Source organism: Aulostomus chinensis, chromosome 23 (genome assembly GCF_037954235.1).
Source record: "Aulostomus chinensis isolate RoL2024-O1b breed Wild chromosome 23, RoL_Achi_v1.0, whole genome shotgun sequence".
Lineage (NCBI taxonomy): Eukaryota > Metazoa > Chordata > Actinopteri > Syngnathiformes > Aulostomidae > Aulostomus > Aulostomus chinensis.
In genome coordinates this window covers 3567726-3593126 of record NC_141342.1, presented here as the reverse complement: position 1 = coordinate 3593126, position 25401 = coordinate 3567726, and the positions used below count along the sequence as shown (strand labels likewise).

At 43.0% G+C, this 25401-nt stretch overlaps 2 protein-coding genes across 2 annotated transcripts in view; both read left to right on the top strand.

Moving 5' to 3' along the window:
- The window catches only part of pemt (phosphatidylethanolamine N-methyltransferase), an 81173-nt gene extending 63641 nt beyond the window's left edge, over positions 1 to 17532 (top strand). The window contains exons 5-7 of the mRNA XM_086195954.1: positions 206 to 317; positions 13482 to 13556; positions 15736 to 17532. Of these exons, the coding sequence (XP_086052080.1) occupies positions 206 to 317; positions 13482 to 13556; positions 15736 to 15787 (239 nt within the window). The 3' untranslated portion in view covers positions 15788 to 17532. The remainder of the gene's footprint in view (positions 1 to 205; positions 318 to 13481; positions 13557 to 15735) is intronic.
- Positions 17533 to 21621: 4089 nt separating this feature from the next.
- Positions 21622 to 23203, top strand: rasd1 (RAS, dexamethasone-induced 1). The gene is made up of 2 exons (XM_086195369.1): positions 21622 to 21962; positions 22114 to 23203. Exons 1-2 carry the CDS (start codon positions 21692 to 21694, stop codon positions 22641 to 22643), a joined length of 801 nt encoding a protein of 266 aa, XP_086051495.1. The 5' UTR covers positions 21622 to 21691; the 3' UTR covers positions 22644 to 23203.
- Positions 23204 to 25401: the final 2198 nt, after the last annotated feature.

The following is a 25401-nucleotide window of genomic DNA, read 5'->3' as shown; positions in this document are numbered from 1 at the left end:
CCAGAATGCTTCTGATCTGAAATGTGTGATTGAAATTTCAAATGAAGCATCAAGGTCGATGACAAACAGGATATTTGAATTCTGGTGTGCTTGCAACTGTTTGACAGGAGCAGCCTCCTATGACGGTGAAAAAAAGATAAAATGTTGAGCCAAAATGTCCAGAGCTCAACCTGACATGTAAACACTTTTTTGTGTGGTTGCCCAGGCGACTACTTTGGCATCCTGATGGAGGAGAAGGTGACAGGCTTTCCCTTCAACATCATCGAGAACCCCATGTACTGGGGCAGCACTGCCAACTACCTGGGCCTGGCTCTCATGTAAGTGTGTTTGACAACGGAGAAGAGGTCATTTCTATGAAGTCACCAAGAGTGTGTCTTGTGTTGAATATCTGAAAATGTCTTAAATATTTGCTAGCAACAACCAACAGTGGGTTAAGCCTACCGTTGTATGTCAAAATGGTCCCTAAGTAATCCCCGAGAAGGTGATTATTAAATAAACCTGTAAATATCAAACGTTTTCTCCAAGGTTCACATCACTTCTCCTCTTGAAATGGATGGAGTTATTATTCTTCCTTGGTTTCTATGGAAACCGTGACTCCATCTCTTGGGCTGCGATATGCGTTGTTACAAGGCGAGCGCTTCAGAGTTGACAAGCAGCCACTAATACAAGCTATTGGCCCTCCATTCTTCCTCACAAGGCGCTTGTGGACCGCAGTCTCTATTTTTATCTCCTGTATTCTTCTTTTTTTATTTATAATGTTGCTCCTTTTTCCCTCAGAGTTGATCACTTCATTTCATGTCTCAGTAACTGATCCTGTATTAGTCGCCTATCTGAGAAGCTACAGGTAAGTGCGCAGAACATAAAGGGAACATTCCTTCATGCTTGAATCTGCCTGGTGTAGTTATGACAAATATGTCACATTTTTGCTTTTTTTTTTTTTTTTTTACAACTTCTGAAACATTTCTAAAGTTGTTTTTTTTTTAAGTTTGCCAAACAATCTTAGCTCAAAATCTACTTGGAGATTGCATTGTCCGGAGCAGCTGCATCAGCTCTCATCCATATTTGGGTTCCCGTCGACATATTTTTGAATCAGCGCTGAAGTAGCCAATCACGTGACTCACAACATTTTACCACACATTTTAGGACATTATTGCTACTGTGCATACAGATTTACTACACTAGTACAGGTTAGCAGTTGTAGATTTGGCCATGCATGTGCAACTGGGGGGGTGTAGCTCTCCACAATTGTACATCTGTGTCTAGACCATCTATAATTTTTGCCAGTGTTCACGGATTCTTGGAAATACTCTCCTTGAACAAATTAATGGCTAGTTCCCACGTGTGTGTCATCCAATATATAAACCTCCTGAAGCCTTGTGTGTGAATAGCAGATGCAAGACGTGGTATGTTTCAAGATGGCCGCGCCAAAGGAATTCCTTTCAAAGAGTGTGAAACAAAATTTAACAATGTTGATGGAAAATTGCGATTTATTAAAAAGAAAAAGGTGCACTAGCCTTTTGGACTAGCTGTAGAAAATACATACCCACCTTTGGCTATCTGTGTTAGCCACGGTTTAGCGGGCTCGTGCCAACGTCAAGCCGTGCTCTGCCTTTGCTGTTGATAGATTTGTTTTATTGGTTGTTGTGCCAACACACGTCTACACATACTTTTGTCTTATCCCACCTGTTCTTCATTTATCTACTATACGCGTGGTAAGGCAAATGTAGACGCCTCAAAATTCTCAGGGAAGGTCTTGACCGTGACTAAGACCGCCTCAGTGGTTTTGAAGGACCTCTGTCAGATCCTCCAACACACTCCTCAGCCGTGCAGATAAAGATGAACAGCATACACCCATACACACACACATCCTCCCCACTCTCTTCTCCAAAACCCTCGCTGAGCCTCCCCATTTCTTCCACACATTAGGCCGCTCACTGGCCCGCTCCATGTGACCTTGAGTGCAGATTAGCTGACACACATTAGCCCATGCACTTAGACTAATACATGAGCACGAGCTGGACTCGTGCTGCTAAATAAATAAGATGGGAGCTAAATGTGTTGCGTGATGCCAATCCATTTATATCCCCCTTAGATATGTATTTTAGCATGTAGTATGATTTCAGGAACACAAGCCAAACTGGAGAGCTAAACCAAGATGGTGTCCTCATAGTCTGTCTCACACCAATGAAATATCCCACTGGCATTGTATTGACCAAACCACAGATTAGCGGCAAATAAATATAGCCTCTACTGGCTTGTTTTCACATAGTTTCCAATTTAAGGAGAAGTTTCTCCTGGTCCTGTCTGTGTACCTTCAGCTTTATGATGTGTCAGATAGAAACTTACATGAGAATAAAGCTGGGAGCAGCACTGAATGCCATTGGGGAGTGTAAGCTTGAGGCCATGTGTGGTTTCAGCTGTCGAAGAGTAACGTGAAAAACTGAGGAAAAGAAGAAGAGTTGAGCCGATGGTGGAGGAGAGAAAAAGATGATGTATGTTTTCGTGAGCCATACAATCAGGAGAAGAAGGTCAGGGGAGAGCGTAGACGAGGCCAGGAGACTCCTCCTTTACATGTCTTAATTATTTACTGCAAAATTCAAGAAATATTCACAGCTGAAAACTTTCTACATGAATTTACAGGAATTAATGGGAAAAACCTGTACGTTTTGGGGTAATTTGTACAGCGTGCATACGGCAAATGGAAAATCTGGAAAAGCCATGGAATTTGAAAACAATTTCCAGACCCAGAACAGCTTTTGAAAATGAAGAAAAGCATGAAAATGCTAGAAATATCAAGAAAACTTGCCTCACAAACACATGAAGTATATTTGTTTAACTTATGAAGAACTAAAAAGAAGATTATTAATTTACCTTTATAAATATTTATGTTTAATGACACCCTGTAGCTTCTCATAAATCTAGTGAAATGTACTCTGTTCTGACATGGATTTTTTAATTTGATATTTTATGCATCAAATTTAAACCCTGTCGATATTTTTTGCATTTACTTTCTTACATGCAGGCATCAACTTAAACGTTCTTCGCTCTTAAAAACAGATATGCAAGCATTTTTGATACATATTTTTAAAGTAACATTTCTGAGTTCATCTGTTTGTGAGCAGAACTGCAAAGGATTACCTCATTGAACAACAAAAGTACCGAACTTGCAAGTTATATGTCACATCATCATCATCAAATGTATGTAGCTCAGTTTTATCATCCAAACCTGCCTCGCTGGTTGTGGCTCTTCATGGATCCAAACATCAAATACAGCAATGTGGCCTCAAAAATCCTGCTTTCAAGACACTAAATGTCTGCATGTGATGAAAGAACACACAGTTCCAGTAAATAACAAAGCAAATGTCCAGTTAATTCCTCTCAGTTCCCATTAATGCCATATGTTCAAGTTGATGCCCATTATTTCTGCATATTTCTCAAAAAATCCCAAATTCCCAAGCTTAACTCTCCATTAAAAATTTCCATAAAGTTTCCAGAAACTTAGCAGAACATTCCACCCCTTCACAACACAAACACTGATTTTGTTTAGGTTATGATTCCTTCTGTGCAATCATAACCTAAATCAAATCAGTGTTTGTGTTGTGAAGGGGTGGAATGTTCTGCTAAGTTTCTGGAAGCAGGCTAAGATAAACTAAACGAATGCAACATTTACGTAACCCCAAACTGTCCGACATCTCCTGAACACTCTCAACGTACACCGAGAAACGACTGCAGTGAATTACAGCAGCCCTGCAATAATTCCTTCATTCATGAGCATGAGAATGTCCTCACCGCCTCCGCCACCACCTGCGGCCTTTCCTGTTCCAGTCAAGAGGAACATCTTTTATTGAGTCTAGTACTCGTTTGATAGACAAAAAAACTCTGTGTCCTCGAAGTGTCCCAGATGATTTTGTATGTACAATTTACCAATTATTAATTTTATCTGAAGCCATAAACCTCCCACACGCTTGTGCTTTGACTCACATAAATTTACAAGCTTTTACCCAGCAGAAATACACAAATTTAAAATATCCTTGAAATCATACTTCTTATCACCAAGCCTGGTCTTGAGAACTTTTGTAATAATTCCACACCTCAGTTAGCCTGACAAAAACATTTTGTTATGAATATTATAGATGTTTTAAGTTGAAAATTTAAAGTAAATGTTTATAATAATATGTTTGTGGGCTCTATTTTTGAGGTATCCAAAAATCTGCACAGATCAGTTTTGGACAGATGCAGTGGAGCAGATAAAGACAAGGATTTTTTTTTTTTTTTTACAATTTTTGGAAAACTAAGAAAAGGACATCAGGGACTTTATTACTCGTGTCCAATTGAAGCATGTCTAAATATCAGCACATTCAGGTTAATATTTTGGAAAAAGTTGCAAAGCCATAGCTTATTAAGATTTAGAGCTGATTTAACTGTGTAACAGTGACTGGACACGGACAAATGTGCAGGACATTCTCTTTGTCATGCCTATCCAATATGAGCCTGAAGATCATGTGTTGATGTACCCAGTTGCATAAAACCACAATTTGTTAGCTCAACATGGCCTAAAAGAATTTGTTGAATAAAATTAACATTGGAATTTTCTGTGGACGTTGGTGGGAGAATCCTGACCTCAAAGTGTTTGCCCTTGTGCTTTGCTAGAACGTCCTAAGTAACGCACCTCCTCTCAAAATCTCGGACGCATCCATCCATCCATCCATCCACCCATCCATCCATCCATCCATCCATCCACCCATCCATCCATCCATCCACCCATCCATCCACCCATCCATCCATCCACCCATCCATCCATCCATCCATCCATCCACCCATCCATCCATCCATCCACCCATCCATCCATCCATCCACCCATCCATCCACCCATCCATCCATGTTCCCCCTCTTCTCCTGTTCAGGGTGGTGGGGGTGGAGCCTACCCCAGCAGCCTTCCCCCTGGACAGGTCACCAGTCCATGGCAGGGCCAACACAAATAGACAGACAACCATTGGCTCTCCCAGCCACGCCTACGGTCAATTTAGAGTCTGGATTAACCTGGTCCCTCTTGATGTCTTTGGACTGTGGAGGAAGCTGGAGTACCAGAGAGAACCCAGCAGGAACAGGGAGAACATGGAGACTCCACAGAAAGACCCCGTGCTGCAGCCGGGGCTTGAACCTGGAACCTTCTTGCTGTGAGGCCACAGTGAGGACCACTGCTGCACTCATTCAGTCATTACTCACCACAATATTGTGTATTCTTTTAATAAGCTGTTCCATGTTGTCTTATTTAGCGTATGACAGCTCGGTCTGAGTGTGGAGGAGTTCAAGAATGAATCCACTGACAAATGTCCAAAACAGACAGCACAAACACACACACACACACACACACGCTCGAACCCGGAACCTTCTTGGTGTGAGGCGACAGTTCTAACCACTGCACCATCGTGCCACCTTCAAAGGATCCAGTTTCTTCTTGAAATTTCTATAATTCGCACAGCATAAGACAACAGATGAATTTATGTCACAACTTTTATCAGCGACCCTGATAAGACACGGCCGTGGTTCAGGTGTATCGCGAATGACACTGTTGGTTCAGACAATGATGGCGTCTGCTGAAGAGGTCAGCATACATCCTATAGCACCACAATCATCAGAACTGAAGATAAATTCTTCTTTCAAAGAAGAGCAAAGAACTCCACCAATGGGAAAGAGGTTTCTACTCTTCCACCAAGTTGATTCAGCTCCTACTTGAGCATGAGGACACGATTGGTTGAAGTTAGCCTGTGATAGACACTAATATACCTGCAAAATGTTTTTTTTTTAACTGTTTGCTCTTTTTCTTCTTTCAAACAGATTTCATCGTTTGAGTTACAATGACTATAAATTGTTGGCTATAAATTGTTCATTTTTTTTTGTCTTTCTTGGCGAGCTCCCTCGCGCTGTCAACAATGCTGATGGATGATGTGAGTCACCATGGTAACTAAAGCTTGAGTCTAAACACTTAGCCAGGGGAACATCCTAATCCATCCCACTCAGAAATATATGTCCTGAGCTCACAGAGATTTTTTTTTTCCAAGTTTGAGTTACAGTGCAATAATAACAATCTAATGGTGATACAAGTCAGATTCTTCGCTCATCATTCGGTTCCTTAATATATTCATATCACATAAGAATTGCAAAAAATTGCCAAGGGTGAATTTTTTTTTAATCCAGCCCAAAGTTACATGATTTATTTTTTAGATTTCCAACAACAAATGAGTCGATGCCGAGGCCAGTGAAGGTTCACACCCCCTACTATCCTGTTTAGCCTAGAAATCTCTCTGATAGTTGCAAGTAATTCAGAATACTGCTGCTTGGCTGCTTACAAACAACAACAATAATGATCGCAATAAGAGTCATAAGAACAATCACCAATCTTCTTGCTAATGAGGGAGTTAGCGGTGTAACTTGGCCCTTGCTCATGAACAGCTCTGTGTGTGAGGAGGAGGACCTCCTGCGAAGAGCAGCTAAAAGTGAACTGGTGTGTTCTGTCCTCTTGGTTCTGGGTTGGAACGGACCTGCTGAGTTTTGAACTATCAGAACAGTGGCTGTCTTTGGGAGGCCAGTAAAAAGTACATTACAACAATCTAGCTGGCTTGAGATGAAAGCATGAATTAGTTTCTATTTGGCATAGAAACTGTGGCACTGTCGCCATATTGCTACGGTGGAAAAATGATGTTTTTGTTACCTTGTTGATGTAGGAACTAAAGCTTAGATCTGAATCTAAAATATCACAAAGACTTGAAACCTCAGTCTTAATCGAGGGAAGGTCTCAGGTCTGAAGGTCCTTACACCGGTGTCCCCTGTCTTAGTCAGTAAAACACTGAATGGTTTAGGACCAAAAGGAAGCATCTGATCTTTGCTATGCTGTGGACCTCTCAGGTCATCAAGGACACGCCTCCTTCTGTCCCCAGCCTCAGGTCTAAACATGGAGAAGCAGCTTTCTGTTTTTAGGGTCCACATAGATGGAACATAATGTCAAGAATAGTCTGCTGCATCTCTCACTTCTCCTCTCTTTGCCTTTGATTAAGTCACAATAGAACCCTTTGATTGATGCTTTGTCCAGCACTGTAACTGTTGAGAGTTTTTTCTGGGATACGTTTTGTCTTGATGCCTTTTATGTTTTATGTAAAGCTCATTGAGTTGTTGGAACGTTCTACAAATAGACTTGTCTGGCCTTCCTGGACGCTTTGTGCACTTAAGTGACAATGCAAGGCAACTGGAAGCACAAACACACCTTTTGTAGATAAATACTTCAGCCTAACCTACAGAAATAGTATGAAGGAAAAACAACTAAACATGGCAGCATCACATTCAGCCATGTTGTGAAATGTTTCTTGAATAAGTGTGAACAAAGCAAAGTGAAATTGTTGGTGCTACAACTTCCTACAACTTTTCAATTTGAAACTTGAAATGAACTCCTCACTGCCACAGCATGCAGGACTCCTTTTGTTTTGGTTTTGGATTGATTTGAAGAAGACTGACTTTTTAAAAACATTCCCATCTTATTTATCACATTTGAAAGAATTAGATTTGAAGAGTTAATACCAGGTGGCACGGTGGAGCAGCGGTCAGCACTGTCGCCTCACAGCAAGCGGGTTCAAGTCCCGGCTGGAGCACAGGATCTTTCTGGGTGAGTCTCCATGTTCTCCCTGTGCCTGTGTGGGTTCTCTCTGGTACTCCGGCTTCCTCCCACAGTCCAAAGACATCAAGAGGGACCAGGTTAATCCAGACTCTAAATTGACCGTAGGCGTGGCTGTGAGAGCCAATGGTTGTCTGTCTATATGTGTTGGCCCTGCCATGGACTGGTGACCTGTCCAGGGGGAAGGATGCAGGGATAGGCTGTCAGTGTTAGAACTTCACTTGTTGTCAGTGTTACAACTTCACTTGTTGTCAGTGTCAGAACTTCACTTGTTGTCAGTGTTACAACTTCACTTGTCAGTGTCAGAAATTCAATTGTTGTCAGTGTTACAACTTCACTTGTCAGTGTTACAACTTCACTTTTCAGTGTTAGAACTTGTCAGTGTCAAAACTTCACTTGTCAGTGTTACAACTTCACTTGTTGTCAGTGTCAGAACTTCACTTGTCAGTGTTACAACTTCACTTGTTGTCAGTGTCAGAACTTCACTTGTCAGTGTCAAAACTTCACTTGTCAGTGTTACAACTTCACTTGTTGTCAGTGTTACAACTTCACTTGTCAGTGTTACAACATCACTTGTCAGTGTTACAACTTCACTTGTTGTCAGTGTCAGAACTTCACTTGTCAGTGTCAAAACTTCACTTGTCAGTGTTACAACTTCACTTGTTGTCAGTGTTACAACTTCACTTGTCAGTGTCAGAACTTGTCAGTGTCAAAACTTCACTTGTCAGTGTTACAACTTCACTTGTTGTCAGTGTCAGAACTTCACTTGTCAGTGTCAAAACTTCACTTGTCAGTGTTACAACTTCACTTGTCAGTGTCAAAACTTCACTTGTCAGTGTTACAACTTCACTTGTTGTCAGTGTCAGAACTTCACTTGTCAGTGTCAAAACTTCACTTGTCAGTGTTACAACTTCACTTGTTGTCAGTGTCAAAACTGCACTTCTTGCGTCAAGAGTAAATCCATTAGCTTTGCTTCGTTGCTGTGAAGCAGGAGGATCTTGGTCATTAAGAGCCAGCAGACCAGATTGACTCACTGGATCTTGTTGGCAGGGCTTAATTAGTTACACAGAGTTTTGATTGTAATGTGTGAAGAGTTTAGATAACTTAACCTAACATTTGAATAATGTGATGGTACATGCACTAGATAGTAGTTTTATTACTTAAAAATCCACCCTCCTTCACCGAGCAAAAAGTTGCTTTTTAGAATATATCAGATGTATATACATATGGGTATAAAAATACTCATACTGGAAAGTCGTTGTCATGCAATACTGTCCTACATCAAACAAGAGACAATGCATACCTCAGCCAAGCAGAACTCTTATGTAAAAAAAAAAAAAAAAGAAGTCATTTTTCACCGTGGTAAAAGGATCAGTCTCAGAATTTATCCTGCTCGGCCCATGCTACACCCCTGAAAATCAGCCTCAGAGGCTTTATGTAATCCTGCTGCCAGACTGGCGATGCCACTAATAAAGGTTCACTGTCCTTGCTTTCGGCATGAGACAGATTTTATTTTCTTCCTCACTTTAGCTAATTCGAGGCCACAAGATATAATTCGCCCCCATAATTTAGTTATTTTTAGGCCATCAGATTTCCGCTCGCTGCTCCACTTGGCCAGTCAGCCGCGCCCCCACCTCATCAGCTCATCTCTCTCACCTGGACACTCAGCTGCAATCAAGCCAGTAAACAGGTGCTGGTCATATAATTAGAATATCATTAAAAAAAGTTGATTTATTTCAGTAATTCCATTCAAAAAGTGAAACTTGTATAATGTATACATTCATTCCACACAGACTGATATATTTCAAGTGTTTATTTCTTTAAATTTTGATGATTATAACTGACAACAAATGAAAATCCCAAATTCAGTATCTCAGAAAATAACAGTATTACTACTACTAATATTAGGACCAGTACAGAGAAAGGATTTTTGGAAATGTTGGCCAACTGAAAAGTATGAACATGAAAATTACTGATTGTTATTACAGATAGATTTTGATTTTAAAGAAAAAAGGAATGTAGGGCCTGTAGTTATTTTGAATGTTTTTTATTTGATGTCATGCTCTTCATAAATCGATTTCTAGGTTTAAAGGAGCAGAATAATTAAGATTTTCTTCTTTCTGCTCCTTTTCATTCATTTCATCATATTGTCTGTGTTTCTTTTGTAAATGAATGAAATACAATTTATATAAGATGAAAAATAATGTGGCCAACAGTGGTTTGAAAGAGGTATGAGACTGATTGTTTTTATTTGAACTATTATTATATTCTTATCAAAAAAGATGATGGTTTTAACACAGACAAACAAAAATGAGACGCTGCACTTTGATCACATCATTGCAGCATGTGAATACACAGCGTCCAGCAGAGCAGCGTCTCTGTATTGATTCCACCACTATAAAAAGAACATGTATGTTACATGTAATGTGTCTGTGAGGGCAGATGCACATTTGCGTGCAGAGAAAACAGCGTGCAGACGTGGAAACATTCATGAGCTCAGCAGACAGTATTGTAAGATCAGGGTCTGTGCGTTCAACCATGGCAACACGTTTGTGCTACACATCACTCCTGCTGTGGCCTTCTTTAACACCCTGAACAAGACTGACTGAGACGAGATGGAGGCATTCAGTGCCAGATCTGTCCGCCAATCAATGGCGATGATGTTCCAGCCAATCTTTGCTCACATTTATTTATGTCATTCCCTATTATGGAGATTTGCATTGTGGGAAAAGTGGTTTGTTGAGATTACACCATTGGCAAGTGTGCTGACTCATGCTGGTGTCAGAATCACTGAAGCCAGTAAATGAGACTCTCTGGGTGATGTGCCTACTGTCGACACGCTGAACTTGATGCAAAGCAAAATGTTTCAGGGATTGTATCTTGGCGGCACGGTGGTGCAGTGGTCGGCACTGTGGCCTCACAGCAAGAAGGTTCCAGGTTCGAGTCCTGGCTGCAGCACGGGGTCTTTCTGTGTGAGTCTCCTTGTTCTCCCTGTTCCTGCTGGGTTCTCTCTGGTACTCCAGCTTCCTCCACAGTCCAAAGACATCAAGAGGGACCAGGTTAATCCAGACTCTAAATTGACCGTAGGCGTGACTGGCGACCTGTCCAGGCTGAACCCCACTTCTCGCCCGTAGCTGAGCGACTTGGTGGCTGGAGCTTTAGAGCTCGTGCATCGTGGTAGAAGAGGGAGGGCAGGATGAGTCATCGTTTAAATGTTTTTTCCAGGAGTGAAAAGCCTTTGATTTTGACAGAAATATATTTGGTGAGTAGGAAAAGATACATGGCGTATTAATCACGAGAACAAAATGGAGAAAAATGCATTTTTAAATTTCAAGGGATTATTAACAGATGAACTGAAAGTGTTCACCCTTACACATGAATTAACTGACTACTCTGAGGGTTTTCCTGCCTTTAATAATCAATTGTTTCATTTCTTATCTGCAAAAATACAACAATTCAAAGCTGAATGGAAACATGTTATTCTCAAAAGTACTGAACAAAATTCAACAAATCCTGTTGCTCGTTTCCAAACCTCTGACGTTAGCCCAAGTCTGATAGCAGCGGGTAGCAGACCTTGCAGACAGTGCTTCACTGATGCAATGACCCCGTGCACCCGCTTGTCCGTAGTGAGTTCCTGCAGACGTGTCACCATTACCTCTTGAAATACCTCTGTGTCAGGAACTGGCCTGTTGTGCTGCCATTAGTGACGCACTGGTAACGTCCCGCTGACATATGAGGCCTCGCATGAGGACCTTGCGGCCCTGGCTTGCTGCCTGTCTGGAGCAGAAATGCTCCTTTCAAGGTTCCATGCTTCATCTGGTGGTGAGGTCCAATTCTGTATTCTTTACAGCTTCGTTTCTCATTCATGGCACCATGAAGGATGACTGCGAGAGCATATCTGGAAAAGCACAGTCCCTGAGCTTGTTGGCACAGTCACCCAATTTGAATGGCGTCTGGGACGAGCACCATTTCTCATGTTAGAAATGAAGTTGTGACGTGTTAATGGGACATGACAATATTTCACTGAGCGACAAGAGACTGTCAAATCAGGAAGAAATGAGAGCAGAAGGAATCAGAAGCAAGTTATTCTCATCCAAACCGTTAAGACTCATAAGCTAAGTATGGGTCAGTCTGGTCAACTCTGTGGTTACAGTGAAAAGATCCCCTTTTTGCCAGTTGCTTGAATATACTGATATATTGATCACTAATGAAACACACTGAATTATGTGACGAATATGAAAATAAGAGCCTTTGATATCAGTGTCCTCCTCCAGTGTGATGGAGAAACGTGTTAAATCAGCAGCCCAGCAGAGAGCTAGAAACCTGCCCTCTCATAGCAGTGCACACTCAGTCACTGTCTTGATAGTCTTCTTTGTTCTGAAAGTTTTTGACTTGTTTCATTTTAAACAAATATTTCCGGGATTCCTCCACATACCACTAGAGGGAGCTCAGTTTGAGACTCACTGCTTTAGGGTTAGCAACCGCGCCTGATGGAATTTGGGATCGTGCTTTTCTCCCTCATCACATTCGCTATTTAACAACCTACAGCTGGAGGTGCGCGCGGTTTATTTATTCATACAGTTTAAAATTACAGGAACAATGGATACGAACATTTCTGCAAATATACCAGTTCAGCCATCTAAGCTAATTTTGAACTGTCCATTGACACACACAGTACGTTTGGAGCACTCAAAGGCAGAGGTGCATAAAATAGAGATTAATACAGGACACCAATATCGTACATCCAGAAAAATACGTGTAGAGTACAATACATAAAGCAGTAGCTTCGCTATTCTTTTTGTGAAATATACTAATTGTATTTATTTTCTGCCAACAATAGTTAGTGATTTCGACTCATATCTGAAGTACGTTGTTACCAGAGTCCTGAAAGTTTCCATTGCGTAAGAACCTCATGCTCAGATGTTGCCGTAGCTTTTATTTCCATGCAAAATATAAGAAATTTGCCCAAGGCCGAATTGACGCACACTCCCGTTGTACTGTCAGCTGATTTTGTTGGTGAATAGATAGAAACTGACGCCCCTGCACTCACCTACCCTCCATTAGATGACAACAACGTTTACATCCCGAAGGCGGTTACTGAGACATGCCAGTGCTGATCAGAGGAGAATGACTGACTGAAGAATATGGAAATATGTGACGTCACATCATGACGAGAAAAACACGAAAGCCATGTATTACTGTAAACTCGAATTGAAGCCTTTGGATTTACCATTAGTTGAAATGTCAAAATGTAGGCTCAACCAAAGTGTTGCCCTTTAATTGCCGTCTGTGACGCGTCTTTACAGTGAATTCAGATTTGTTTATTCTGTGTTTTGTTCGTCACTCTGCTGCTCCACGAGAGAGATTCTCATCTTGATCCTGCATGTGTGTCCTTGTGCTTGTACAAGGTATTTCTTTGCCCCTGGATAAACGAATATGTGTCAGTGGGCCACTTTCTGATCAGGAATATGTGGGTCACTGTGTGCCATGTCTGTCTTTTGCTCCCCACAGAGATGATACACCCCAGCTGGATAAATCAGAAAGACAGTTACCTCAGTTTTAATTCCTCTTTCCTTTCTGGCTATGAGGAAAGTAATTATTTGCGTCAGTCCAGATCTTGGAGACATATCAGATATTTATTGATGTTTTTGTGAGAAAATATTATATTGACTGATTTTAATTCCATCTCATATGATGCTGTCTTCATTCCAATGTTCTGTGAATCATTAAATGTTGGTATCAAATGGACTGGCTAAAGAAAATGGTTACTCAAAGTTGTCCTTTTATGTTGTTGTTTTTTTCTTTGTGTCTCCAGTGGCACCAGTCCTGTTGGTCTTATCCTGACCGCCATAGTAGCCGTGGCTTACAAGGTTGCAATAAAATTTGAGGGGTAAGTCTTGGGTCCTGCTCATTGCCAAAACACACCTTAAAATACACTGACTTGTCTTGTATTTGCCATTTGTCCATTTCAGCCACTTAGAGTTTTAGCAGAGGAAAATTGTTCACGTGAAACATTACGGCACTCCAAATGCTTCCCTGTGGAACTCCACATTAGATGAACTCCTAGATTCACACATCTCTTGGGCAGGGTTTGATTTGGCTTTCAACAGCTGCGTTTTGGATCAGCTTCAAAATGTTATACCCATTAAACGTCTTCCCAGACGCTACTCAGCTGACCTGATTTGTTCCTCACAGCTCCTGCCGTCACAGCTTTATCCATCGCTTCTCCTCAGAGCAGATGTTCCGTTTTGTTTCCTTAATGCACATTGAGAGTCAAAAAAATGACAGACGGCTCTGCTGTGGCCTAGTTGTTAACACGGTGCTTCAAACTGTTGCTTGTTACAACCCTGACGCCCACCAGGATGGGACAGTGGTTCGCTCTGTTTACTTAATTAAGAAAGCAGAAAAAACATTGGTGTGGAAGGAGGTGAAGAAGTCATTGTCTCTGACGTGCCCATCAAAACGCTTGCTGGTGGGTTCCTCTTTCCTCGCATCCTCCCCTTCTTGCTCCTCCATAATGGAAATGAAGTCAGTCCTAAAAAACAGTTATGAGTGACCTGGTTCTGGACATCTGTCCACGCAGACACGCACACACACACACAAATACACACAGAGAGACACAAAAAAAATGCTGCTACTGCATAAGACAGTCATCAATGAGGCAGAGCTCAGCGTGGAAGCAGCTGCTCAGTACGCCTACACATTCTGTGTGTGTGTGCCGGTGCGTGCGTGTGTATTTGATACCTGTGTAACATTTTATGACTGAACTGACATAACAACATACATACACACACAGACACCTAAATACATTGTACCGTTTGGCGGGTTTGTACGCTCTAGAAAGTGTTGACCTGTAGATTAGCAGCAAGACAAACGAGTGAAAAGGAAAAATACCAGATAATTCAGCTACAACACGACTGACCTACATGCAGATGCACACAACCACTGCACAAAGAAACACACTTGTGTTTGCAAACCTCAAGGCAACGATTTATATCTGATGAGCCAAATGTTTGTCCACTTTCTACCTAGTCAAGCCTCTCAAGGTTACAGGGATTTATTTACATCCAATATGCTGCTACATAACTCACCCAGTGGCTTCAGGAAATGATTCAGACTCCTTTGTGTGGCAGCATCTTTCAGGATGGCCTCGATCTCCCAGCGGTGAATTGAAAAGTCATGTTGGTATTGAAAAGGAAATCTTAGACTTGCCTCAGTGGGATGAGGAGTGCTGTACAGTGAAGGTGGCACGCATGACTCCTCGCAGTCACCCTGGTCATTTCCAGCAGCTTTGATCGAGTCATTTTGCTCATAACAGGGAATTAAAAAAAAAAAGAAAAAGGCTGGTGCCAGATTTAACATGCACACACTGTGATATGTGCTATATTTCATTTGCCCTCATGAACGCTCAGCACCATTGTGTTCTCCCGTAGATGGTCAGTGGTCTCCTTTGTCTCAAGGAGACCTGCTGGTGGTTGCCTGGTACAGGGCCGGAACTGGACAAAGCCCTGAGATCCAGGAACCACTCTGACTGTACGTGATGCCTGGAGGGCTTCGACATCAGATCTCTTGGCTCGTAAATGCTTCAGCTACAAATTCAGATGTGTTGCTGAACGCTAGCTTTAAAGACTGATTTTAGTTTTTTGAATCTATCTTTAAATTGCCAGAAGAAGCTTAATGGGACTCCAAACCTTTCTGGTGTACTTTTTTTTTTCTTTTTTTTTTTTTTTTTGCTTCAGTTTAGTTACTTTTTCAGAGCCTGCTTGTCAATCACATTCAAGTCACAGTTCCCCCTGACAGCAGCTCTGAATTCCCATCTTAATCTTCTGCTCCCCTCAAATATTTGTCTCCGTGAGGCCTTCGGTCACTCTGAGCGCCTGAGCTGTTTGCATTTGTGAGCACCGCAGTGGTGAAACATGAGGAGCCCTAAGCTGTCCTGTCATATAAGCACATATGCTCAGGCTGGCTCATGGCTGAGCGAACACATGCAGGGTCCTGGTACAGAGTGGTACAGTCTTCCAATCTCTGATTTATTGTCCCATTATATGTTTGTTCTGCTCTATTTACAGACCGTTCACTGAGCAGATCTATCAGGAGAGGAGTCAGGGGAAACGTGAATGATGGCCTCCCTCCGGATGCCTCCTGAGGATTCCCTTCTCAACCGCTGAATGTGTGACAAACCTGGAATATTAAGCCACCCCCAGTATGGATCCAACCGCAGTATTTATAAGAAGTTCTACAAGCTCCACTTTTGAGTTGGCTCACATCTTTCTCATGTGGATGCTGTTTCATAGCATGTTCTGCCCGACTGTTAAAGTTGATGGAATATCTGATTTATTTTGGAAAATAAGTGTATTCTTGTTCTTTTTGAGAGTGAGAAAGATTGATACCAATTCTTACAATTCTGTGTGATAGAAGTTGGAGTGAGAAGATGTTAAGCGTAGCTTAGCATACATGCTAGCAGCAGGAGGTCACACCGACAGACTCTACATTAAGTCTCTGTTGCGTTCGCTGGCTGGCATGTCACTGCATTTACAACACCGAAACACTTGCTGACACCCTACATGAAGCTTCCTCCTGCACCTCAAACCATGGCGGCTGATACCAAACAAATTGTTTTGAAGTTGGAGCCAAGAAAATTTAGTGTAGCAGTAAAATTTACTGAAATAACTGCAACGCTGGGAAGATCTCAGACTAGAGGAGGAGACGGAGATGTGACGCTATGAAGCCGTGTCACCACGACATGCGGTTACATCTGTAGAGAGGCGCTCCCTCTGCGTAGCCTGCAGCCTCAGTTCAGCACAGACGCGCTGGAACGGATACACACCACCTGTAAGTCTCACCAGACCACTCGTCACATCCTTGCGTAAAGATTCACACAGTTCGGGGTTTGTCTGAGGCAGCGCTTTTCATCAAGCCGGTTACTTTCCAGCTTACAGTTTCGTACTGTCACTCCCTACTTGACATAAAAGCGGTACTGATATTGTCATCCGAGTCTTGATAGGAAAGAAACCCTTGTTTTAAAGCTGCTAAACTACACGTCTGTGCAGACACACCCACTATCAGTCAGAATAAAAAACATGTCATGAGGGAACAAATATCCATCTTTCAGTTGCAGGAAAGTTGTACAGGAAAGTCTCACATTTCCGATGTCAGCAATGCGTAAATGAAAGGTTGCAGCAGCTGCAGTTGGACTAGGCAAGGGAGTAGGTGGGAAATTTATCGTCTTATTGCTGCTGTGTTACTGTCTCTCTGCCACATCTCAGCAGGGAATCTACCTGGAAGTACTTCTACTGAGAGGGCTGTAACCATGACGACACAAGACTCACATTAGCTCCAGATAAATGTATAAATGCATGTAACAGAAGGAGGACGGATGTCAGCGCTCACAAGATGGGAACGAATCACATGCGATGCTGTGAACATTCCATATTTGTATCCCATGTGTTGTTTCATAGCTTCCAGTTGTGTTATTTCATTAGTTTTGGTTTTTCTTATGTCATTGTGGTTGTATTTGCTCTGCGGCGTCTTTCAGAGCAGAACAGGCCGTTGAAGAGTTCCAACCCCGGCTCAAGAGTCCCACACCTGTCGATATTTGCCTTCAACACTGTTGTATTCAGATCTTCCAGCATGCACACATGACACTTTCACGCTGGCTAGTCACGCATTTGATGGGATATTTCATATTTTATGTAATAAAAGAGTCATACAAAGCTGAAAGTGTTTCTGTCTTACAAAATCAAAATTTCAAATAACAACAAAAGCAATGTGTGTGTGTGGGGCGGGCGGTTGAGTGTGTGTGTGTGTGTGTGTGTGTATTTACCCTTGAAATACAAATAGAACTTGCTGATTTTTATGTCTACTTTGATTGACCTCAGCCTCAATGAGCACCACTGTGCCTCAGAAAGGATGAGCTAAAGAATAAAGGAACTGTAAAACTTGGTGCTTTGATGTCAATTTCATGTTCTGACGAGCAGGGAGACCTTTTGCCGGATTGGCATCCATGAAAAAAAAAGTGAAAACAGGACAGACAAATGCGAGCTTTTCTCTGAATTCTGAATGACACCGTTAGGAGCGCCCGGAGCGTAGCAGTAATCTTGTGTGCTAGAAACAAATCCAACCATCAGCTTTTGTCTCCTGTGCCAGGAGCCGTTCAGGCAGCAGATGTGCTTCTGCTCCGGCTCAGTCTCAAAAATCCCAAGTTGTGGAGCTCTAAAGCTTCAGGACCTACAAAAGGCTCATTACTCGTTAGCTGTATTGGACGTGGGTCTTGCGGGGTGTGGTGAAGTACAGAGTGTTACTTCCATTTGTCAACAGGTGCTGGAGTTTTTCACGTACTTCTTCGTGACAGCTGTGCCTCCCCTCACCGGAGAGAAATCAACTTGTGGCCTTGCTATTATGTTTTTAATAAAGCGGAAAGAATTGTTCTGTACGGCAGAGAACAAAATGTTTCTCCTGTCTTCATCCCAATGTTGAAGCGTCTTGATTGCATCTTCATTGTGTTGTTTTCATACAGCACATATTCTCTCATATACAGAAAAAACACATGATTCCTCTTGCACACACAGGTGGCAGAGTCATGGGACACACAGGGTTAGCGTGGATCTTCAACAACCAGTGACCAGTTTGTTCATCTGAGCAGGACGCCGCGGGACAGAAGAATATTCAACCGACACAAGCTTTCAGCAGGCAGAGCGTTGCCATCCAGCGATGCAAACCCTTTCATGTGTTCACCAGAGCCTCCACGATACGCTCGGCGATCAGTGCACACTTGAAAGGCTCAAGGGCCTGTGGATGGCGCAGGCCCTTAAGGCCAACACACTCGCCACATTCTTTTTGAGGGCTGCCTGAGGCTCCGTCTTGAATCTTTGCAGAAATTCATGAAGATCATGACAATCAGTGTGGAGTGTTTGCACCGGCTGATTACGATGATGATATGATTGCAGCTCGCACTGATTTACTCTTTTATTAAATCAGATGCCTCGTTAAACTCTATTTATAAATTGAAAAGCTTCATTTTTAAAGCAGTGAGGGTAATTTGTCAACTTATCCTAAAAGGCTGTTGTGGGATCTGGACTTTGTGTTCTTACTTGTTTGCATTATTGTAACTAGTGAAGCGCCTGGGAATCTTGAGGTTCTGACTCCAAAACCTCCCTGTCAGTACCTGACTCACTTGCAAAGACTTTAATTTTACACAATAAAAATCATGAGTGATGAGTTAAAAATAACCATCCTGCTGTATTTCCTGTCTGTCCATTAAATGCGTCTCACTGCACATAAAAAGGGAGTCTCTGCTCTCTAAATTTAGCATGAATTTAATCATGTCAAGAGACGCTGCAGAGCTCAAGTTCACTGGGACTTGGAGCTCGTCCCAAACGTGCAGAGCTTCTTCCTTCATCCTCATCATCTCTCGCTCTCTCTCTCTCTCTCTCTCTCTCTCTCTCCTGAAAAGGTGCAGTCACGTGTAGTTTTAGCCTCGTTTTCAGGGCAACAAGATGCTGCTCAGCGCACCTCAAGGACCTTGAGGGGGTACAGACATGTGATTTAACCAGCTTCTAATTCTAGGATGGGAGGATGGCCAGTGGTTCAGTTCTCAATGATGGGTTCCTGTTCACCTGCAGCAGCATTTTGTAAAAGAAAATTTAAAAAAATAAATAAATAAATAAACAACCATGCTTATATGATATTTACATTTTCTCCATGCTGAAAAAGGCATGTAAACACTGTGAATTTGAAAAAGGTTTTTTTTTTTTTTTTAAATTTCCAAAACACTTACAAAAGCCCATAAATCATGAATTTATTGCTCTGCCTCCATGACGAGCAAAGAAGGAAAGACTTGAGCAAAACTGGATATCAAAAAAAGAGATCAATATCTGCTGATTCAGATGATGTGCTGATAGAATCAGGAATCCCTGATAATCAAATGAGCGATAAACGAAAGCTTGTTTACATAAACAACACGTAAAATGTGACATACGTCACGACTTTCTGACAAATGTTTCTGTTGGCTGCTGGGTGAGTGTGTTGCTCATCTGCCTACCAGAGGACCAGCATTAGTGGCGCCTGGTTGTTTTACACTCACACACTGGTTTGATCCTCCTCACCAAACATCGCAGTTCCCTCTTCACGCAGGCACGATGGGGCGCAGCCCTGCACACTTGAACGCAGAGATGGTGATTCATTTACTATCCAGTGACACTGAAAATATCTGTTGGTCGAGATTAGCGATGATTCAGAGTTCTTCACATTCTTTTTTGGGGCTGTGGTGAACCAGACCCAGTTTCAATCTGCTGCTGCTGCTGCTGTTGCCGTCAACATAACACACACACACACACACACACACACACACACACACACACACACACACACACACACACACACACATTGTTCATGCAGCTATCCTTGTTGAGCCATCACACAACTATTCACTATCCTGTGTGTCTGTGATTGTTTATTTTGTTGCACTACATCTCATCATAGGCACTTCCTTCATCTGGACTGATGGAATAAATGACAGCCCTTCTCGTGCCGTTAGGCCCTGAGATGAATCGAACACAGATCTTAGGCTGCTAATGTCGCTGCATTATTCACATATTGTGTTCTTAAAACACCGTAAACATGTGTTTGAGTGTCTGGGCTTCTATTCTCACGCTCTCAGGTTGCCCATCAAGGTCTGTCCTATGTCACAAACTCTACTGACTTGTGTCTTGTGTCATTGTACTTGTATTTTACATGATTTGTGTAAATAAACTACACTGAGCTGAAGTCGTCTCACTGTGGCCTACTGCAGTTTTCTGGCTGCTGGAAGGAACTTTTCGTTTACGGCTCACCGTGTATCAGAATAACATTTGAAATGAAATATTGTGGCGCTGCCGAGGCGCCTCGCCTGCACGCGATCCTCTACTGACTCCAGGAGTCACCTGTAATACAGGTTTCCACAAAACACACCACGATTGTTTGAATGGGTTTGTCAGAAAATCAAAGATGATGTAAAATGTTACATCCCCTCTAATATCAAAAACCACGATGTCAGAATGGTGTGTCTGCACTCCTGCTACTGCTGGTAACAGTACTGTTACTCTGCTCCTGAAGGCGTGTATCAATTCTCAATGGCCACTTATGCGGGTGCAGTTTGGTCCCATCGCTCCTGACCTTTGACCTGTTACAAAATGTTCCAGTGGGCCTGTGATTTCCAAAAAAAAAAAAAAAAAAAATGTTTGAGAACCCTTGGCCAAACCTGGCCAACCTAAACCCGAACTTCAATTCAGGACTAGACTTTGTTCCACATGTGGACGAGAGGTCCTGATGAGGTAAGTGTTTGTATCAGAAAAGGTGCATGTACACACACAGACAGACAGACATACACGAAATTCATTTCGTGTACCTGACCCAGGTTGTAGCTGTAGTGCCCCCTTTTGGTCTCTTTGGTAAATGCACGTGCTGCTGACACGGATGGACAGGTCCCGTCACCTGGACGAGCCCAGTGACTGTGAACTGAACCTGCAGCTTTGTCACGCGCAGCTTCATGATTCATTTTATGATTTGATATGATAATAAACTCCCGTCCTGCTTCATACTTGCTCAAGTCAAGGAACAAGTCAAAGTTGTTGTTTTTAACCATGCGCTGAATGAACGTGGTGCTGTTCCTTGGTACCCCGGTCAAGCATCAATTCTCAGGGATTACAAGCATCAATTCTCAGGGATTACAAGCATCAGTTCTCAGGGATTACAAGCATCAATTCTCAGGGATTATGCTTGGCTCTCCTCGCTTCTCTTCCTGCTTTCGCTCGAAACAGCAGCTCGACTGACGCAACAGTGGGAGTTTGGTCCGCTTCTGCGCCGCAGTCCGCGGAACACCAGGCGCTTCTGACTGAGCTATGACGCAGCTGAGGAGGAGGGGTCCGCGCGCCTTTAAATAGGCCGCTCCATCCTCCTGTCCAGGCAGACACTCACGAGAGACACCGAGGCTGAACTCAGCTCCTTCACCCAGCACGGGATACGCAGTCCGCGCACCAGCCTCGAACCATGATCAAGAAAATGTCGCCGCCTGAGAGCGAGTTTGACATCCCGGCTAAGAACTGCTACAGGATGGTGATTTTGGGATCCACCAAAGTTGGGAAAACAGCCATCGTGTCCCGGTTCCTGAACGGGAGGTTCGACGAGCAGTACACGCCGACTATCGAGGACTTTCACAGGAAACTGTACAGCATAAAGGGAGACGTTTACCAGCTGGACATACTGGATACATCAGGCAACCACCCGTTCCCCGCCATGAGGAGGCTCTCCATCCTCACAGGTACTTGTCAGCACCGGAGTCTCTCCGTTACAGCCGCGCGTCTTTTACGCACGACTGCAGGGCGCATCCGCGCCTCGCTACACCTGCAGAGCCCAGCTTAATTGTGCATGTTGAACTCCAAACTAATCTCGCTGTTCTTCTCTCCTCTCAGGTGACGTTTTCATCCTGGTCTTCAGTCTGGACAACCGAGACTCCTTCCAGGAGGTGCAGCGGCTGAAGCGGCAGATTTACGAGACCAAGTCATGCCTGAAGAACAAGATCAAAGAGAACATCGACGTGCCTCTGGTCATCTGTGGGAACAAGGGCGACCGAGAGTTCTACCGGGAGGTGCAGCAGGAGGAGATCGAGCAGCTGGTGGCCGGGGACGAGAAGTGCGCGTACTTCGAGATCTCCGCCAAGCGCAACGAGAACGTGGATAAGATGTTTCAGACCCTGTTTACTTTGGCCAAACTACCTCACGAAATGAGCCCCGACCTCCACCGGAAAGTGTCCGTTCAGTACTGCGACATGCTGCACAGAAAGTCCCTGAAAAACAAGAAGCTGAAGGACGTCGGGGAAGCCTACGGCATGGTGACGCCGTGCGCCCGGCGGCCGAGCGTGCACAGCGACCTGATGTACATCAAGGAGAAGGCTGTGGGAGGCGGCCAGGGCAAAGACAAAGAGAGGTGTGTGATCAGCTAAACTGACCGGGAAGCGCCAGACTGATCTGATTTGAAAGCGGAAGGAGCCTTGTGAGTCAGCTGGAACTGAGAGTCCGGCTGCGCTCGAAATGACAGCGGGAGTGAGGATGCGCCCGCCGCCGCCGCCGCCGCTGCCGCGCACTCCGGTGCCGCGCTATTTTCCAAGGACACTGACTGGACACGCGAGTGCACTAAAACTGCTAAAAGCATTAAAACCCACGAGACATTTGAGAATGTTTGCTTGCTCTCTCAACCAGAGCCCAGTGTGCAACGTGGCTTCATACCTTGTGAGACTCACGCATCAATGCGTAAAATGTGCTGTTGACGTCATGCCTTTTACAGATTTCAGAGGAGAGAGAAAATCAAGACTCTCGGCTCAGGAGCTTCAGCGGGGAAATAATGTTGTTTACATCTTGTCATAGATTTTATAATGGCTCAGTTCACTTGAATGTTTCTTTGCAATCGGGAGCTATTTTTTATTGTGAATGTATATTTATTGTCAATGTCGATTATTTTGCAAAGAAAACCTCAAAATACATTAAAGAAAAAAAATTAACTACAGATTCTGTTTGCAGTGTGTCTCATTTACCGCGTCTCACCAGGCTTTCAAACCACGTGGCGCCTGCAAGTCCAAGCACAGGCGTGCGAGACGGCGCATCAGTTACGATCAGCGCTCTGGCGCTCCTGGTGCCAGCCCGCCACGCGCAGTTTTGAAGTGAATAAATGACATCAAAACAAGAACTTGTCGAATCTGGACGAGCAGTTCTCATTGAAGCGCAGATTAAAGGATTTATCAGATCCACAATAACAAAATAATTTAGCTGCTTGGAACAACTGTGTGTCCTTGCGCACATTTTACTGCATCAAGGAGTGTGTGTGTGTGTGTGTGTGTGTGTGTGTGTGTGTGTGTGTGTGTGTGTGTGTGTGTGTGTGTGTTTGTACCTGCTATATATTGAGGACTATAATACTTGTTTAACCAACAGAGTGAGAACATTTTAGCCGGTCCTCACTTCTTCAAAGGGCCGCTTTAGGGTCAAGACTTGGTTTTAGGGTCAAGGTTAGAATCAGGTTCTGGTTAGGGTTAGGGTCAAGGTTAGGGTCAGGCAGTCAGTTGAGATGGTTAGGCTTAGGGTGAGGGGCTAGGGAATGTATTACATCAGTAAAAGACCTCACAAAGATATAAGTACAAGGATGTGTGTGTGTGTGTGTGTGCCTGTGTGTGTGTGCCTGCCTGTGTGCCTGTGTGTGTGTGCCTGCCTGTGTGTGTGTCCTGCTAATCAGCAACACTGCACTTCTTCTTTCATTTATTATCAAATCAAATAAAAAAAGCACAAACGCTGATTTGTATTCATGTTTTATTATCACCATCACTGAAGAGCTGCACTTTTGCTCCTTTTTCTGTCTTAAGTGTTGTTATTGTTCTTCAGATCCTGACAATAAACAGAACATTTTAATGGAAAAATAAAAGATGGGTAGAAGAAGGGGGATAACATGCATGCATAACCTAAGCTGACCCAAGAACTTTAAGACCAAACACAATTAACCCAAAAACTATTTTTATTAAATGTTTGGTTTGAATACATACTTACACAGTACACACACACACACACACACACACACACACACACACACACACACACACACACACACACACACACACACACACACACACACACACACATTTATAAGAAAAGATAAGATAAGATAAGATAAGATAAGATAAGATAAGATAAGATAGGTACTTTATTTGTCCCAAACTGGGAAATTCTCTTATTGCAGCAGCAATATAAAAGTACAAAAAAATACAAAAATACAAAAATTAAATAAAATAACCATAAAATTAAAATCTACAATGTGCCAGAATATGGAGCAAAATTAAATAAGGAAATACTGTAAACATGTCATTTGTATGAGTAATGTGCAATGTTCAAGTGTGCAAAATGAGAAGAGTTAGGAGATGAACAGGATATTTACAAAAAAGTACCGGTCAGTGACCATCAAATCAAATGTGACTATTGTACAGAGCTATTGCTTGCGGCAGCAATGACTTTTTGTAGCGCTCTGTGCGACAACGAAGCTGCAAAAGTCTCTTAGAAAAGGAGCTCCGTTGTCTGTCCAGTGCGTGGTGGAGAGGGTGGTCAGGATTATCCATGATGGATAACAGTTTGTTCAGGGTCCTCCTCTCCACCACCGCCTCCACAGTGTCCTGCCTACAGCCAATGACGGAGCCAGCCTTCTTAATAAGTTTATTAAGTCTGTTAGAGTCCCTGGCTCCATATGTCCATATGTAAACACACCCAGAATTATTCATGTGTGTATATGAGGGTTCGGTGACTAGAAAATATATGAGACAAGACGTTCCAATTTTGGAGCCGATGTTTTGGCCTGGATTTGCATGGATTATAATAACATGGTTGAGAAATTTAATACATAATTAATGAAGAAAAATATCAATTATCTTCTTTTGAACACATTTTAAGCTTCATTTTTCATCGAGCCCCCACAGCACTGTGGAATCCGCGTGCAGGCGTCGGGGTGAGTGCCTGTGGGGTCCTGTGGCAAATATGAGAGGGGAGGAAAAAAAGGGAAGTTAATGCTAATTTTGTTTTTCCTTTGGACAATTAAGTTTCATTTGTACTGACAAGGTCACAGCAAACAGTTTTTTGTGTGTAGAGGAACATTACACTCTACTTCATGGCAGACGTCACATCCACCCAGCATGAATCGATGCAGCGGTGCATCAGAGAAACTTCCACAGT